The 17,770-nt window shown below is 46.2% G+C and overlaps 1 protein-coding gene across 2 annotated transcripts in view; it reads left to right on the forward strand.

The window, feature by feature from the left end:
• The window catches only part of CLUH (CLUH binding protein of NUMT mRNA), a 116,819-nt gene that overhangs the window by 64,698 nt on the left and 34,351 nt on the right, over positions 1 to 17,770 (forward strand). For both annotated transcript variants that reach the window (XM_060693195.2, XM_087889593.1), the window contains exons 9-11: positions 6,698 to 6,790; positions 9,771 to 10,465; positions 16,057 to 16,283. In XM_060693195.2, the coding sequence (XP_060549178.1) occupies positions 6,698 to 6,790; positions 9,771 to 10,465; positions 16,057 to 16,283 (1,015 nt within the window). The remainder of the gene's footprint in view (positions 1 to 6,697; positions 6,791 to 9,770; positions 10,466 to 16,056; positions 16,284 to 17,770) is intronic.

The following is a 17,770-nucleotide window of genomic DNA, read 5'->3' on the forward strand; positions in this document are numbered from 1 at the left end:
GACTAGGTTGTGGAGATGGGCTCCCCACCCCCGGAGGCTGGCGTCGGTGGTGAGTATCAGACGGTCTGGCTCTAGGAAGCTGGAGCCCTTTAGGAGCGACTGTGATGTCCACCACCTGAGGGACCTGCGGGCCTGCAGGGTGAGGCGTACTTCCTTCTTGGAGTTGGCCCTTCCCGTTCGCTGGAAGGGGAGGAGGAACCACTGCAGGGGTCTCGAATGTCTGCGTGCCCACGGTATGATGCCGAAGCAGGATACCATCTTCCCGAGGAGGGTTGAGAGGTGGATCAGGGCAACTCTCCTCCTCGTCAGGGTCTGCAGAGTTAAAGTTCGGATGCTTTGGACTCTGTCCGGTGATAAAAATACCTGGCCGCTGGCCGAATCTATCAGTGCCCCCAGGTGAAGAAGCCTGGTGGTGGGCAGGAGGTGACTCTTTGCAAAGTTTATGGTGAAGCCGTGATCCTGGAAGACCTTGATCACCATCTTCATGTCTCTGTAAGCTTGGCCGGGCGTGGACGACAGGACCAGAATGTCGTCCAGATAACAGAGCACCCGGATCGGGACGGCTCGGAGCTTGGCCGCCACCACCGCTACCAGCTTGGTAAAGGTGCGGGGAGCTGAGGAAAGTCCGAATGGCATCGCGCGATATTGGTAGTGACGGCCCGCGTATTCGAACCTCAGGTACTGACGGTGATGCGGGTGAATTGGCACGTGCAGATAAGCCTCCCGGAGGTCGACTGATTGAAGGAAGTCGCCCTGTCTCACTCCCGCTAAGATGGACTTGAGGGAGTGCATCTTGAACCTGCGGTATTGTACCGACAGGTTCAGGCGCTTTAGATTCAGTATGCCCCTCCAGCCCCCGGAATTCTTGGGAACCAAGAAGAGGGTCGAGTAGAATCCTGAGCCCCGCTGGCTGTGCGGGACCGGCTCTATGGCCTCGACCTCCAGGAGGTGGGCAATCTCCTGCGACATCAGGTCCTGAAGTTCCGAGGATCGAGGGGTTGGACAACGGACGAACCGGTGGGGCGGCTGGCCGGAGAATTCGATGGACAGTCCGGAAGAGGTCGTACGCCTTACCCAGGAGTCCGAAGTCGAACTGGCCCATTGTTGATGGAAGAGGATGAGCCGTCCCCCTATGGGCCCCGTGGGCCTGGAGTCATTTCCCCCTTCTGGCGGGCTTAGGGCCGGCTCCACGAAAGTTGCGTTTAGGCTGCTGGTGTCTTCCCCGGTCTCGGAACTGTTGTCTGTCGTTGAATCTGTCTCCTCCCTGGTAATGGGAGCGGTGTAAGGAGGACCCCCTGGGTCCGGCGCCTGCACGAAAGGGCTGTTGGAGCGGGTAAGGCGTGTACCTGCGCTCCTGGCGCCTGTAGGTTGATGGGAGGATCTTCCTCTTGTCCTTCCCTTCAATCAGTAGGGGTTCCAGTGAGGCACCAAACAGCTCTGGTGCTTTATATGGGGAAGCCGCCAACTTCCACTTGGCCTTGAAGTCGGCTTTCCAAGGCCGAAGCCAGAATAGCCTCCTAGCAGTAAGAGTAGAGGCCAGCGCCCTTGAGGCGAACTTGGCTGAGTTCAGGGAGCTGTCAGCAGTGTATTCGGTGGCAGCTATTATCTTATTTAGATCTTGATGCAGTCTAGTGTCCTCAGGCGGGAGTTTGTCCTGCATGTGACGAAGCCAAATGAGCGAGGCTCTGTTGAAGAATGACGAAGCTGTCGCGGATCTGATTGCCCAGCCAACGGCCTGGTGCGCTTTGCGGAAGGCCCATTCCATCCTCTTCTCTTCCGCCTTGAGCGTGTCTAGAGGGTCGGTAGAGATCAGGGAGCTGGAAGATAAGGCTGCCACCGGCTGATCTACTGAAGGGAGCACCAGGAGGTCCTCTAACTCTGGGGCTGAACAGTAGAGTTTCTTATCGAGGTTGCTGGGTGTCGCCAGGGAGGCCGGCTGCACCCAGGGATTCTGAATCACGTCCGTGAAGAGCTGCGGGCAAGGGATGTAGTCCTTCTGCGGCTTTGAGGATTTGAAAAGGGCGTCGTGAGGCCCCGCCGTTGACGTGGAGGGTGTTGTGACGTCTCCTGGCACTCCAAGGTTGGTTGTAAGTCGTGCCTTGTGGAGGAGCGACTTGAATAGAGCCGGGCGGAAGAGGCCTGTAAAGGCCGGGGTGTCCGGTGCTAGACCCTCATCCTCCGATAGCTCCATCTCCTCTGGGCCCTCCTCCGCTTGGTCTGATTCGTCTGATGAAGAGTCTCGACCTTGTTCTGGGAGGGGTTGCTTCTGGGGTTGAAGCGGTCGTGCCTGGCCCGGTGCGTTTTGTACGGGAACCTGGGATGCCTGCTGCATTGTTGCAGTGAAGAAAGATGACAGGGCCGCTGAAAACATGGCCTGGAAGTCCACTGGGGGTGCCAACCCCAGTCCGCCTTGACCCTGTGGGTCTGCCCTTGACGGTGTGGCGGTTGCCTCCCTAGCCCAGCGGTGCTGGTTTGGTGCGGGGGAATTTGAGGCCTCCAGCCCGGGCCCTGACGCTGTCTCGCTGCGGGGTGTTGGGCGAGTCGGCCCAGCCCCTTCAGGGGTTCTGGGAGTGACTGTGATGTCGCCCACCGACATAAGCCCCCGTTCCTCCTCTCTTGGGGAGATGGGTGAAGGCTCCCCAGGTGCAGGATTCCTGGACAGAACTCCTGAAGCCGCCTTGTGCGCCCTCTCCCACTGTCGTTCCAGGGCGTTGTGTCTCCTTAGGGCATCCCTATCCTGGAAGGGGAGGGAACCTTCAGAGGCCGCCCTGCTGGCCGAGCTCACGTGCCTCTTTTTTGATTTCTTTTTCCCCCTTTTTTCACTAATGCGTGGGGGGCTTAGTTCCAGTTCCATGTCTGACGATGGGGGGGAGCGAGACATGGCTGAGGCGGCTTGAAACTTGCAGCGGAGACTTGCCCTGCAGCTCGCGGGTACTCGATGCCTGAGCGCCCAGGGGCTCCCCAAACCTCTTTGAACGTTGGTGGTGGAGGAGGTTTGATGCCCCTCCCAGCGGTGGGGGGGGGGGAGGATATGCCGGTTTGCAGCTGGTTCCCTGATGGGGGGGGAAGCACAAGCTGACAATGTTGCCCAAAATGGCGGCCCGAAGGTCCGCCAATATGGCGCTGCCCCGTGGTGCGCTCCTCCACGTGGGGCAGGCTTGGCAGCGGGCTTACAATGGCGGCCCGAGGGTCCGACCAGACGCCGCGCAATCCCCTAACGAGGGGTTATTCTGTAGTGCAGGGAGGGCTGTCTCCTCTTCGGCGCTTGTCCTGCCTCGCGCCCCCGTTCCGCTGCAGTATTGCGAGGCTCAGCCTTGGATCGGGCTCGAGATCCTCGCCGCGTGGGTGGCCGGCGCTTCCGGCTCCGCCGGCCAGCTAATGAGCGCGCCGCCGCTATTTGAAGGCTCCGGCGCGGGGGCGATGCTCTGAGCCGCTTGCCAGCTGGGAAGGGCTCAGATCGTGCCGGTAATGCGGAGAGCTGGCTGGTATGAGGCTGAGGGGCTAGCGAGCGAGCGTGTGAGCGCCCTGCTCCACTCCCCCTCCTCCGCTGAAATTCGCCCCGAAGCAAATAGAAAACGCGAAGGGGAGCTACTCAAAAATAACACAAAATCCTATGCGTTTAAAGGAAAGGAGAAAAGCCAATAACTAAAGAAATTTAAAGAAAAAAGAGAGAAGAGAAAACCCCCACAGACACACAATACCTTAGAATCTGTGGAGCTCCAAAAATCACTACAGTGTTTGCCAGCAACTGAGTGAAGACTGGGGGATCATGGGACCAGAGGCGTGGCTTGGGAGCCGGAAAGGGGAACAAAAGCCTTTTGTTTTCACTCAGTTGTTTGCCAAGCACTGAAGGATTAACCCATGCATGGATAGTGGGAGCAGCGCACAGGAAAATAGAATAGAATAGAATAGAATAGAATAGAATAGAATAGAATAGAATAGAATAGAATAGAATAGAATAGAATAGAATAGAATAGAATAGAATAGAATAGAATAGAATAGAATAACAGAGTTGGAAGGGACCTTGGAGGACTTCTAGTCCAACCCCCTGCTCAGGCAGGAGACCCTATACCATTTCAGACAAATGGTTATCCAATCTCTTTTTAAAAACTTCCAGTTTTGGAGCATTCACAACTTCTGGAGGCAAGTTGTTCCACTGGTTAATTGTTCTAACTCTCAGGAAATTTCTCCTTAGTTCTAAGTTGCTTCTCTCCTTGATTAGTTTCCACCCATTGCTTCTTGTCCTGCCCTCAGGTGCTTTGGAGAATAGTTTGACTCCCTCTTCTTTGTGGCAGCCCCTGAGATATTGGAACACTGCTATCATGTCTTTTCATCAGACTAGAAATCAGCTAGTTCCCGCAAACAAAGAGAACCACAAGCAAAGCAATGTTGTCATTCCATAAATTGCAGGAATATCTGAAAAGTTCAGGAGGATTTTCAACCAACACGTCATCCCTGCACACTTTAAACCCAAGAATACATTAAAGCAGAAGCTTGTCCACCCCAAGAATAAAACACCCAGATACAAACTGAGCAATGTGATAGATTCAATACAATGCAATGAGACACATGCAGAATATATATTGGGGAAACAAAACAATCACTTCAGAAACCTATGTTACAACACAGGAGAAAAAAAACCCATCGTGATAAGATTCAGGAGTCCATCTGCATCTAAAATACAGAGATTGTTCTTTTGAAGACAGCAAAGTCCACATTCTGGACAGAGATGGCCACTGGTTTGAAATAGCAGTAGCACTTAGACTTCTATATCGCTTCACAGTGCTTTACAGCCCTTTCTAAGTGGTTTACAGAGTCAACAAATTGCCCCCAACAATCTAGGTCCTCATTTTACTGACCTTGGAAAGATGGAAGGCTGAGTCAACCTTAAACTGGTCAGAATCGAAATGCTGGCAGTCAGCCTGCAATATTGCATTCTAACCACTGCACCACCAGGGCTCAGAAAGAGGGATTAAAGAAGATATCTATGTGAAAATTGAACAGCACTCTCAACGGGGGGAGGGGGTGGGGAGGGGGGGATTCGACACCACTTACCTCTTGTTTAGACACAGTCCTTTCAGCAGTCCCAAGAAGATTCCACACACATTTGCATTCTGATTCAGGTGACCCTGAGGGTACATACAGATAATTCCCAGAGGTCTCAACGACTCCCGGAGAGCTAACAACTGACCTTCTGAGTGCTAACGACCAGATGACTGCAAAGGATATAAATTCCTCCATTCCCCACCATTCAGTCAGAACTGAAGAAGCTTCTTGGAAGAGAAGCAAAATGTTTTCAAGGGAAAAAAAACCCCAAGAAACTCCATTTGCCTTTTCCCAAAAGCACCTTGGAGACAACTATGACTCGGGTGATTGAGAATCTCCATAGACAAAAAAAAAAAGTGCACAGTTTTACTAAAATAAATATTTTAGTTTTGAACTGTTTCATCTGTTTATTTTGACACACATTAACAGCTCTTTGCAGTCTTGAAAGGTGCTTTTAATGTATGATTTAAGGTTGTAATTCAGCTCCGTTTCACTTTAAGGTCTTTGTTTAAGTGCTCGTTATGTCTCCTTCCATTTAGTCAAGAGCTTTGAGAAGCCCTTTTAGGGACTAAAACCTCATTTTTTTAAAGAAAAAAGAAAAGTGTACTGATCCTTTAAAGTCACTTAGCGAATAAGAGTACATTATGTGGTTCACACCCCATAAATAATTGTTTTAACATACCTCAGTTAGCAAACATTTTCACGTTTGGATACTACTAACATTTAATACCATTTGTTGTTTCTGATATATTCTTGATTTTTTTTTTCATCTTCGTTCATCTGTGTCATTTGTGTCAGTTTACAGCAACGCAAATTACATAAATCAATGCAAATTGAATTTAAATGGCATATATTACCCGCTCTCTTCAAATCACATTAAACTATTTACTGTAGTATTTTTAGGAGCTGCTAAATTATGTTTACACACAAGGTTAATAAGGTAGATGCAAAAAAAAAAAATCAGTTCCCGCCTTCTTAAAATAAAAGTTGCTCTGTGAAAGAGATGGGATTTCCCCACCCCCCGCCTAAATTTGATATATAAATAAAAAAACGAATAAAAAGCTCATGAGCTGTTCTCTTGCAAATGAGCCACGTGCCCAGTTTTACTGCTTAGAAGCCACCATTTCTTGATCCATTTGAACTGGCAAGGCACAGATAATCTTGGTTAATACGGTAGAATGAAATGCAGTAGCTCAGCTGAAAAAGGAAACGTGGTTTCAAAAAGCCAGAAACTTTCAGTGAGCCGAAGAGAATAGCAGATGGCCGTGTTCTGTATTTCTGCCCAATGTTGGAAAGTTGCAGAGGTGGGCTTCGCATACTGTTAACAACCGGTTCGCCCAGCACCAGAAATGTGAGCATGCATGCATGCGGTGTCACAAAACACGGCAATTCACGTGCGCTGTTAGCACATGTGTATGATGTCAAACAACACAGCAATTCCCTCGTGTACTCTGTCCGCATATTCGTGCGGCATCACAAAACACTGCGATATAGGACGGGATTGCGCCCAGGCGGGTAGGTAGGCCCACTTGCAGGCCCACTACCGGTTCACCCGAGCTGGTCCGAACCGGCTGAATCCCACCTCTGGAAAGTTGGTGTCTTTGTGTGCTTGCATTTAATACAGTTAGTCTCTTCCCTGATCTCCTTTCAGACCAGAGATTGGAATGAAGAATTGCAGACAACCCGAGAACTACCACGCAAAAATCTGCCGGAAAGATTGTTGAGGGAGCGAGCGATCTTTAAGGTAAATTTCAAACCCTGCAGGGAAATAGACAAAATCCAGAAAGACACGGCAACAACAAACACAAGCACAGGTTTTTAGTCCTTATGGTTCTAAAGGATGAAACCCAAGTTAAATTTTACTTTTGTGCTCAATGCTAAATGAGAACTTGCTAATTGTCTCGTGAGGCTGCTTTTCAGCAGGAGCATGGAGTCTGGTTTAAGGCAAGACGCAGTAGTAGAATTGCCAGCTATACAAGATAAATTTGCTTCCTTTGGTCAATAATTAATGTTTACAGGACTAATCCTTTCCCTAAAATCGGTTGAAATAAGCCACTGGATTGCTGAAAGCAAAGGTAAATTGCAAAAGGTTGGGTATTCCTTGCATAAGAGGTGACCGCGGCTGTTTTAGTCCCAAACCTCTCAGATTCTCATTAAGAAAGAGATCACAGGTTAGCGGTCAAAGGTTTGCGGTTTGTAATTTGGCATACCAAAAGTTCTAAGGTTAATCCTTAGCTTCCCTAGTTAAATTCCAGATAATGGGAGTTGCAAATTGTCCGTCTGACTGAAGGTGATAGAGAAGAATCTCTACTTTTGCATCAGAACTGCTACTTTGTCCAAAGTTCAGTCAATAATATCTCCAGGAAGACTTGGGGGGGTGGGGGAGGAGGATACTAATGGCCACTGCCAGTCAAGGTAGGTCAAGAATTGGCAGCCTAAAACTACTAGAATTAGAAGAATTGGCAGCCTAAATCTATGGGATTACAACTTTTACACAACCTTGTTCAGACTATGCTGGTTGGAATAGGTGGAAGGTGAAGTTATATACATCTGGAGGCTAACAGATGTAGTATTACCGTGTTTCCCTGAAAATAAGACCTCCCCGGATAATAAGCCCTCTCCCGAAAACAAGACCTCCCCGAAAATATTTAAACGCATGCACAGCCGGTCCCCGCCATTTCCTCTGGTTAGGGAGACAGAGCTGGAAATCAGGTAAGATGGCAAGAGGAGCCCCGTCTTGCTCCACGTGCCCCAAAATAATGACCTCCCCAAAAATAAGGCCAAGCGCTTGTTTCAGGGTTCAAAAAAATATAAGACAGGGTCTTATTTTCAGGGAAACACAGTAAATTGGTTCAGTCTTTGTCAATCCTGGCAACTTTAAGATGTGTGGACTTCAATTCCCAGAATTCCCCAGCCAGCATAGTAGAAGTTCATCCCCAGCCAGAATTCTGAGATTAGAAGTCCATGTATCTTACAGTTGCCAGGGTTGGGAAGCACTGAGGTGAATCACACCAACTTCTAAATTCCGATTGTTGATGCAGTGAATGATTTAGTGTCCTTCAGTTAGCACCAGAGCCTTAGTTCCTGATTCTATATATCGGAGGCCTAAAATGTAAACGATAAGAAAAAGCGAAATTAGGTTGGTCCCTTTATTTTAAAAAAAAAAGTTATTTCACGATAGTATGTTTTCTGTTATATTCTGCAGCTTGACAGGATGGAATCTAAGAAAAAAGCTTTCCCCTTTTTGTTGTGATCTTGGTATATCTTGGAGGATTCCTTTTTTATGTTGTATTTTTTTTTTAAATGTACAATGACCAAAATGAAAAAAAAAACCAAATTTACGAATGCAAATAAATAAAAGCAGGTATAAAAAAAATGCAGTATAAGCAAAGAATTGTTGTGGGGAAAATAGATATCGCCATGATCAAAAATACAGCTGTGATTAAAAAGGGAGGGGAGGAGGAAAGGAAAGAGGGGAGGGGAAAGGAAAGGAGAGGAGAGGAGAGGAAAGGAAAGGAGAGGAGAGGAAAAGGAGAGGAAAGGAAAGGAGAGGAGAGGAGAGGAGAGGAGAGGAGAGGAGAGGAGAGGAGAGGAGAGGAGGCAGGGTAGGCCATGGAAATGATTAGGTTTTTGCATGCAATAGTTCTACTCCAGTTGGGCAACTGTGAAAACATTTCATTCATTTTTGCAACCAAAAACAAATCTGACCAAGCACTACTAGTCAATCTAAAAAAGGGGGGGGGGATTGAGAACCCACCATCAGACGTGATCTTCTGTGTCATCTGGAATGTGTTCACCGTTTGAGCCCTCGCTTCGTGAGTAGGGGAGAGTTTAACAAGGCTGGGAAAGGCAGGGAAACGATCGCAGGCGAGAGTCAGGTGAATGAGCTGGCAGCTTCTCTCACGAAGGGCAATTTAGCCCAGGTGGCCAGGAGCCTGGGAAGAAACTTTTCCTTCAAAGAGCTTCAGCCTTAATTATAAGGGAAGCTGGGAAAGTGATCCCAGCGTTTGCAAGAAGCTATATTCTCCCTAGCCTAGCATTAAAGGAGCTTTGCTAAAATCATGTGCAGTTCTGGCTTGCTTAATCTTGTCCAGGTGCATGGGATTTGACAGTGTGCTGCGCAGATGTGGGCTCTGGGACCAGTGTGCAAATCCAGCATTTTTGATTGATAGCAGTCACCCAGGTTCTGTAACAGAGCATTTTCCAGTGAAGTCCTTTTTAAGCAAAAGCAGAAGGGTTGGGTTATACAGATAGTCCTCAACTTACGACCACAATCGAGCCCAAAATTTCTGCTGCTAAGCAAGACAGCTCTTAAGTGAATTTTGCAACCTTTTTACGACTTTTCTTGCCACATTTGTTAAGCGAATCACTGCAGTTGTTAAGTTAATAACCTGTTTGTTAAGTGAATCTGGCTTCCCCATTGACTTTGCTTGTCAGAAGGTCACAAAAAGGGATCACATGACCCTGGGACACTGCAACCGTCGTAAGTACAAGTCAGTTGCCAAGCAACCAAATTTTGATCACGTGACCATGGGGATACTGCAACCGTCATGTGAAAAACAGTCCTAAGTCACTTTTTTCCAGTGCCGTTGCAACTTCCATTGGTCATTAAATGAAGGAGGAGCACCTGTGCTTGGAAACAGACATGCAGAGTATTTGACTAAAGTAAGGAATGTGACCACTCTTGCAATCTAGTCATCCTTTGACTGTTTCGCCCTTCTCAGGTTCATAGTGACTTCACCGCAGCGGCTACCAGAGGTGCGATGGCCGTCATCGATGGCAACGTGATGGCTATCAATCCGAGCGAGGAAACCAAGATGCAGATGTTTATCTGGAACAACATCTTCTTCAGCTTAGGTTTTGACGTCCGGGACCACTATAAGGACTTTGGAGGAGATGTGGCCGCTTACGTGGCCCCAACCAATGACCTCAATGGGGTCCGGACATACAATGCTGTGGACATTGAAGGACTATACACCCTGGGCACAGTGGTGGTGGACTACCGAGGATACCGGGTGACAGCTCAGTCCATCATTCCAGGCATTCTGGAACGGGAGCAAGAACAGAGTGTCATCTACGGCTCCATAGACTTTGGCAAGACAGTTGTCTCCCACCCCAAGTATCTGGAGCTGCTGGAGAAAACCAGCCGGCCGTTGAAGATCCAGAAACACCTGGTACTCAACGACAAGAGCGAGGAGGTGGAGTTGTGTTCTTCTGTGGAATGCAAGGGGATCATTGGCAACGACGGGCGTCATTACATCCTTGACTTGCTCCGCACTTTTCCCCCCGACCTGAATTTTCTGCCGGTGGAGGGGGAAGAAATGCCAGAAGAATGTCAGAAGATGGGCTTCCCCAAGGAACACCGGCACAAGCTTTGTTGTCTCCGGCAAGAGCTGGTTGATGCCTTTGTGGAACATAGGTATTTCTTTCTCCTTCGCTCCCTGAGTTTGCTCCCCTCTTGCTACAGGTAGTCCTCGGCTTACGACCACAGTTGAGACCAAAATTTCCATTTCTAAGCACAACGGTTCTTGAGTGAATTTTGCTCCATTTTACAACCTTCCTTGCCACAGTTGTTACATGAATCACTACAGTTAAGTTAGTACAGGTAGCCCTCGACTTACAACAGTTCATTTAGGGACCATTCAAAATTGAAACGTCATTGAAAAAAGCGACATGACCATTATCCACATTTACAGCCGTTGCAGTGTTCCTCATGGTCATGTGATCAAAATTCAGCTGCTTGACAAACTGATTCATACTTATGACGGTCACAATGTCCCGGGATCATGCAATCACCTTTTGCGACCTTCTGACTAGCAAAGTCAATGGGGAAGCCAGATTCATTTAACAACTGTATTACTAACTTAACAACTGCAGTGATTCACTTAGCAACTGTGGCAGGAAAGATCGTAAAATGGGGCAAAGCTCACAAAATGTCTCACTTGGCAACAGAAATTTTGGGCTCAGTGGAGTTGATGACTACCTCGTGCGAGATCACGGCCCCCCAGAAGCTTCCAGTCTCTGCGCGAAAAGCGTTTGCAAGCCAATGGGAGAGTTGAAGCAATGCGATTTCACTGCCCCAAAATCTTGTCGGCTTGTAAATGCTTTTCGCACCCAGACTGTAAGCAAAGAACCCGCGGCAAAGAGGCTGAACAGGAGACAGCTCGCTAGATCTTCACAATGTAAGTGACCCTACGCGGTAGGTTGGGGAGGGGAACAATTGTGGGGACCCCAGGGGAGGAGCATGAGGTATCTCAGTGGGTCAGGGGAGGCTTTGGGTGATCTGAAGTAGGTAGCCTGTTCCATCGCTGGGTCCCCATGGTCTTCCCCACCCTGACATACCTCATGTGCACGTAATAACTTGTGAATGACTCAATTAGCGAATGCGTGGGCGAAAACAGAGAGTGATCATGTTCGTTTGATGTGATTCACTGCAACGAATCCTCGGGTTACGAATGTAATGGGCAGGCTCCATGACATTCATAACTTGAGGATTAACCATATAATACTTTATTTATTTATTATTAATTAAATGTGTTTTAATATTAGTAGCTTGGGTTGGTAGTTGGGCTATTGGTTTGAGCTCCAAGCTTGGCAGTTTGGCAGCAAACATTTCGTCACCATTCGAGGAGACATCATCAATGCGCTTTGAGTTGTGCTCGTCTATCAGAACACTGCATCTCATAAAAAGGTATTTAAAGACCAGTATTCTGACAGACGAGCACAATTCAAAGCACACTGACGATGTTTCCTCAAATGGTGATGAAACGTTTGCAACCAAATTGCCAAGCTCGGAGCTCAAACCAACAGCCTAATTATTAATTAAACCTGTATGCTGCCCGTCTCGTCAGAGGGCGGCTCCAGGCGGCTTACAGAAATTCAGTTCATACACACTTTGAAACATTAAAATAAGGATCGTAAGTTTAAAATTTCAATTAAAATAAAACTAAGCAGGAAGGAGAGGGTGGGGTGTTTTCTATCAGCCACCTCCCGAGTGCCACAACCCTGTTGGGGCCTGCAGGCTAGTTGGCACAAGGTTTTTTTCACCGTCTTTCAGAAGCTTTCAATTTTATTTGAAGGAAAGTTCAGTTTAATATATTGGTAAGCTTACTTTCCACCCCTCAGGATTTCCCACAAAACGTCAAGACATCTATCAATTCCAGTACCAGTGTAATTTTGTTGAGGTATTGAACATGGACCAAAGAATTCCAGTACCAGATCCCCATTCAGCAAGGAGACTAGCTTAATGAATAATCAGATCAAGTGAAGTCCTAACAGTTGTGTGGCTTATGTTAACCACAGTTCTTTGGTGACTTAGCAGATTGTGTGAATTCAGTCATTTTTGTTAGCCGAGGGCTGCATCTGTTGCACAAATCTTGACAATGGATTATTTCAAATATTAAATGCATTGTCAGAAAATAGCCGGCTTCTCAGTCTGGCCTACCCTCCCAAAAGAAGTGTGGCAAACAAATTAAGAAAGACCTCCCTTGAACTCTCGGAGGAAAGAGGTAATAAAAATGTAACCGCTGAATAATAAATAATAATTTACTACATACTTGGCATGTTGGACCTCCAAGGCAACATGAAGGGAAGATGTCTGAAGATTCTCAGTCATCCAGGTCCTGGTTGTCCCAAAGGTGCTTCTTTTTCAAGAGGCAACTGGACTTTCTGTTTTTTCTTTGAAGACATTTCACTTCTCATCCAAGAAGCTTCTTCAACTCTGTACGGGAGTAGAAGAAGATCTAGGAATCCAGATTCCTCCTTTGAGTTTTCTGTTGTCCTTGTTGCTCTTTGATGGAGTTCACCCAATGTCCCAAACCCTGAATCTAGGCTAGCGAACATGCTGTGCCCAAAATAAACCGAATCATAGCTTAAAGCCATGCATAGCTGATGCAGCATGTTCAATCTCCCAATCTCATTTTAACCTGGTGTAGTTTATTATTATGAACCTAGTTACAGGTAGTGATCGACTTACAACACAAATGGAACCAGAATTTCCATTGCTAAGCAAGGAAGTTATTAGGAGAGTCACAACCGATTTTATGAACCTTTTTTGCCACAGTTGTTAAGCTAATCATTACAGTTGTTAAATGAATCAGGTGGTCATTAAGCGAACCCGACTCATCCCATTGTCTTCATTTGTAGGAAACTGACTAGGAAGGTTGCAAATGGCAATCAAATGACCCCCCCGAATGCTGCAGCCATTGTAAATACATGCCAGTTGCCAAATGCCCGAATTTTGATCACGTGACCATGAGGATGCTGCAGGGGTCATAAGTGCGAAATCATAAGTAACTTTCTTCAGTGAGATTGCAATCTTGAAGAGTCACTAAATGAATGGTTGTAACTTGAGGACAACCTGTATTCTCCTTCATTAGGAGTTGCAGGTGATGGTTGAGGTTCTGTTTGGGTACATCTTGTGATTGTGCAACATGCTAACTGTTCAGAGATCTTAAGGGGCCATTTCTATTCCGAAAAGATTTCTTGCCAAATATCAGTTGAAGCTTCCTGGAACCTCACAAAACAATTAAATTTTAAAGTCATTAACCCAAAAGATAATTAAAAAGCAACCTAAGAAGGAAAAAAAAACCCACCAGAAATACTTTATTTTATAGGTTTCGCCTCTGTATATTTACATTAATAACTTCGTAGAAAAGGGAGGAAATATGAAACTGCTAATTAAAATGTTTGTTTTATTAGATTTATATAAAATGTATTTATATAATGTATATGCTTTACTGATACGTCATTCCAAAGGCAGCGTACAAAACATCTATTACCAACAACATTTGAGATCATAGATTAAAATCAACCAGTGTTTCTTAAACACAAAACATTTTCATATATAACACTTTCCAAAATTAAAGGCTCCAGATTTGTTAGCAAAATTTCCTCTGCAAAGCTCTAAACTTAACCATCTCAAATTGATCCCGGTTGTCTATTCTAGCAAGGTTTCTTTTTATGACGTTTCCCATAAATTAAAGGCATTCTGGCCTGCAACTGAATATAAATTGGTTGTTGGTCAAAATAAGATAAACCAATATACAGAGCTGTACTTCTATATTTTTGAAACAACATTTTTAAAACTATCCTGTGAAAGGAGGGGGAACTAAAATAATTCTAAGCTTTGAAATGTTAACTCTGAACATTTGTGCACAGTATTTCTGGAAAATTCAGGAAGAAGAAGAGGCAGGTTCATTGCTCCTGAAAGTATCAAGAAAGCTGGAATCTCAGAGGTCCATTTGCACATCTGGCTTGGGTATTAGCAGACAGTTTCATTTTCTAAATTCAACTGGCACAAATGGATCTTTTTTTAAAAAAAAAAACCACTAGTAAGCAAGCAAAAGCAATCCTCTAGATTGGATGTGATTTCTATGCTGCATCATACTGTGCTGTGCCTTTTCAGGGGCATCTGTGACTCTTGGTCAGAAAAGTCCAGCTATAAATGATACGATCAAAGCCACGCCTCCTTTGGACACACTTAAAAGGGGACGTGGCTTCATTCGTGCAGGTGCAGCAGCCATTTTGAGGTGGTTCTTTTTTCTTTCTATTTTTTTAACACCTGCTGTTAAATCCATTTGTAAAATTGGCAGTTAAAAGCCTCCGGTTCCAGAAATGTTTCTCCATTCATTCCTGTCTTCACAAACAGCTTTTTTTTTCTTTTCCAGTTGCATCAGTTAAACATCAAAATCTTACTCTTGCAGCTGGGAAGTGGCCCAAGGGGGTAAGAAATTCATGCTCCAGTGAGCGTAGGAAAAAGCCACACCAAACAATGGAGCATGGGTGTGACAAACAGGTTGGAGACAAAGAATACCTTGTTTTAAGCAGTCAGTTGCCTGCAAGAGCAGAGAATCTGGGTCTAAAAGGTGGGAGAGTCAGCGAAGATACGTTGCTTCTACACTTCTGAAATATGTATTACATGGAAGCAAAATCCGTCCATAATTTGAATATAGGAAAAAGCAGATTTTATTTCAAACTTATTTTCAGAAAAATGAGGGGCCGTAGAGTTCCTTACTAATTAGTCCTCAACTTACAATCATTGGTTTAATGACCGTTCGAAGTTACAACGGCACTGGAAAAAGTGACTTATGATCCTTTGTCACACTTAACGACCGTTGCAGCATCCCCATGGTCAGTCAAAATTCAGACGCTTGGCAACTGACTCATACTTACGACCGTTGCTGTGTCCCAAGGTCATATGGTCGCTTTCTGAGACTCTATGACAAGCAAAGTCAACGGGGAAGCCAGATTCACTTAACCAACTTAATTGTGTTACTAATTAAAGCACTGCGATGATTCACCTTTGTTTTATATATTTTTTTTAAATAAGAGATATTCTGGTGTGTCGTGTTCAGAAGTACCCTAAAAACAGTGAGGGTCTGTTTGCTGTGGATTTTTAGGAAAACTAAGAAATTGCACCTCCAAGATTTAATTGCTTTGATCCTGAAAATCTGCAGCTTGATTTTGGGCCGGCTTCTCCATTTCCCCACCCCAAAAAAGGTGCATCTGCGTGTATTTTTCAGGGAAATGGAAGGATCTTATGTTGCTTATTCCCATCCTTACAATTTTTGCAGAGTTACAAAATCATTAGTTCAGCCGCTTTCTGTGATGCCTTTGTAGGCTCCTAAGACTGTTGAGCTTGTTGATCGAAAGGTCGGCAGTTCAGCGGTTCAAATCCCTAGTGCCACATAACGGAATGAGCTCCCGTGACTTGTCCCAACTTCTGCCAACCTAGCAGTTCGAAAGCACGTAAAAAATGCAAGTAGAAAAATAGGGACCAACTTTGGTGGGAAGGTAACAGTGTTTCATGCGCCAGTTCCTCTTTTATTTATTTATTCATTTAATTGGACTTATATGCCGCCCTATCTCTCACAAGACTCAGGACGGCTCACAACAATAAACAAAACAGACTGTTAAAAACAAAGTCTATGATAAAATTGACAAAAAATCCAGTAAAACCCCATTAAGTTCTATTAACTTTTCTTCTTCTTCTTCCCCCATCTACAATAGGTATCTTATGTTCATGAAGTTGGCTGCTCTGCAGTTAATGCAGCAAAAGGCGAACAAGCCAAGTAGCCCCTCGGTGGGAAACGGCAGCAGCCCTACAACTTTTCCAGAGAACGGGGTGGAAGACAAGGAGACCTCTCTACTAGAAGACGGCAAGATGGAAGATAGTACTCCTGGTCTAGAGCAGGTGAAAGAGCTCACAGAGACCATCGCATCAGATGACGGAGCAGGTATCAACTCTCGTGGTGGGAATCCATTCCAACGTTCTCTATTTTCACACGCTAAGTGGTTTTATTTATGGTTAGATTTACATCCTGTTTTTCATACAGGAGCTCAAGGTGGCATATATACCATGTTTCACCGAAAATAAGACCCTGTCTTATATTTTTTTGAACCCCGAAATAAGCGCTTGGCCTTATTTTCGGGGAGGTCTTATTATTTTGGGGCATGTGGAGCAAGATGGTGCTCCTCTTGCTATCTTACCTGATTTCCAGCTCTGCATTTGAATATTTTCTGGGGGAGGCTTATTTTAGTGCACGCGCTCAAAAGCCTAATTGGGCTTATTATCAGGGTATGTCTTATTTTCGGGGAAACAGGGTAGTAGTCCCTCCTTCCATTTTCCACCTAAGAGAACCTTATAAGTAGGGGTGGGCTTCAAAAATTTTAGCAAGGGGTACTCTGCACAGTTGCTGGATGGGCGTGGCCATGGTGGGCGTGGCCTAGTCAGCCTCCCGCACTACAGCAGGGTGGTGGTGTTTGCCCACCCAGGGCTCCGGAGGCCCTTCCCGAACTTCTGGTAGGCCCATTTTTCGCCATCCGTGAGCCTCCGCGCGTGCACTACACTTATCTGCATCCAAAACGGGCCGCGTGGGGACTCCTGGGAGGGAAGGGCAGGGTGGGCAGGATCAGCCAGGAGTGGGATTTGGGGGTTCTTCGAACTGCATAGAATCTTAGCTAGAGGTTCTCCCAAACCCCTGCGAATCCCCAGCAGCCCACCCCTGCTTATAAGGTAGGTTGAATTGAGAGAGAACAACTGACCCACAGTTGCTTTATGAGAGTCCATTTATTTTATTTATTTCATTTTATTTCGAATTTATATACCGCACCTTCTCCCGAGGGACTCAGGGCGGTGTACAGCCAGATAAGAACATACAATACAAACATTAAAAACAATTAAAAGGATATATATTAATTTGGCTCCAATTTAAGATAACAAACCAATTAAAAATATGTTAAAAATATGTTAAAAAATATGTTAAGCCAGCCTGGCTTGCTGAAAAAAGAAAGTTTTAAGGGCACGGGGGAATGCACCAAGGTCTTGATTCTCCTTATCTCTGGGGGCAGCTGATTCCAGAGGGTAGGTGCCCCCACAGAGAAGGCCCTCCCCCTGGGGGTCGCCATTGTTTGGCTGATGGCACCCCGAGGAGGCCCTCTCTGTGGGAGCCCACAGGTCGGTGGGAGGCCATTGGTAGCAGCAGGCGGTCTCGAAGATAACTAGGTCCTATGCCATGGAGCGCTTTAAAGGTGGTAACCAACACCTTGAAGCGCACCCGGAAGACCACTGGGAGCCAGTGCAGCTCACGCAGGAGCGGTGTTATGTGGGAGCGCCAGGCGGCTCCCGTGATTACCCACACGGCCGCATTCTGGACCAGTTGGAGCCTCCGGGTGCTCCTCAAGGGGAGCCCCATGTAGACAGCATTGCAGTAGTCCAGGCGCA

This window comes from Pantherophis guttatus, chromosome 1 (genome assembly GCF_059756535.1).
Source record: "Pantherophis guttatus breed Tessera chromosome 1, ASM5975653v1, whole genome shotgun sequence".
Lineage (NCBI taxonomy): Eukaryota > Metazoa > Chordata > Lepidosauria > Squamata > Colubridae > Pantherophis > Pantherophis guttatus.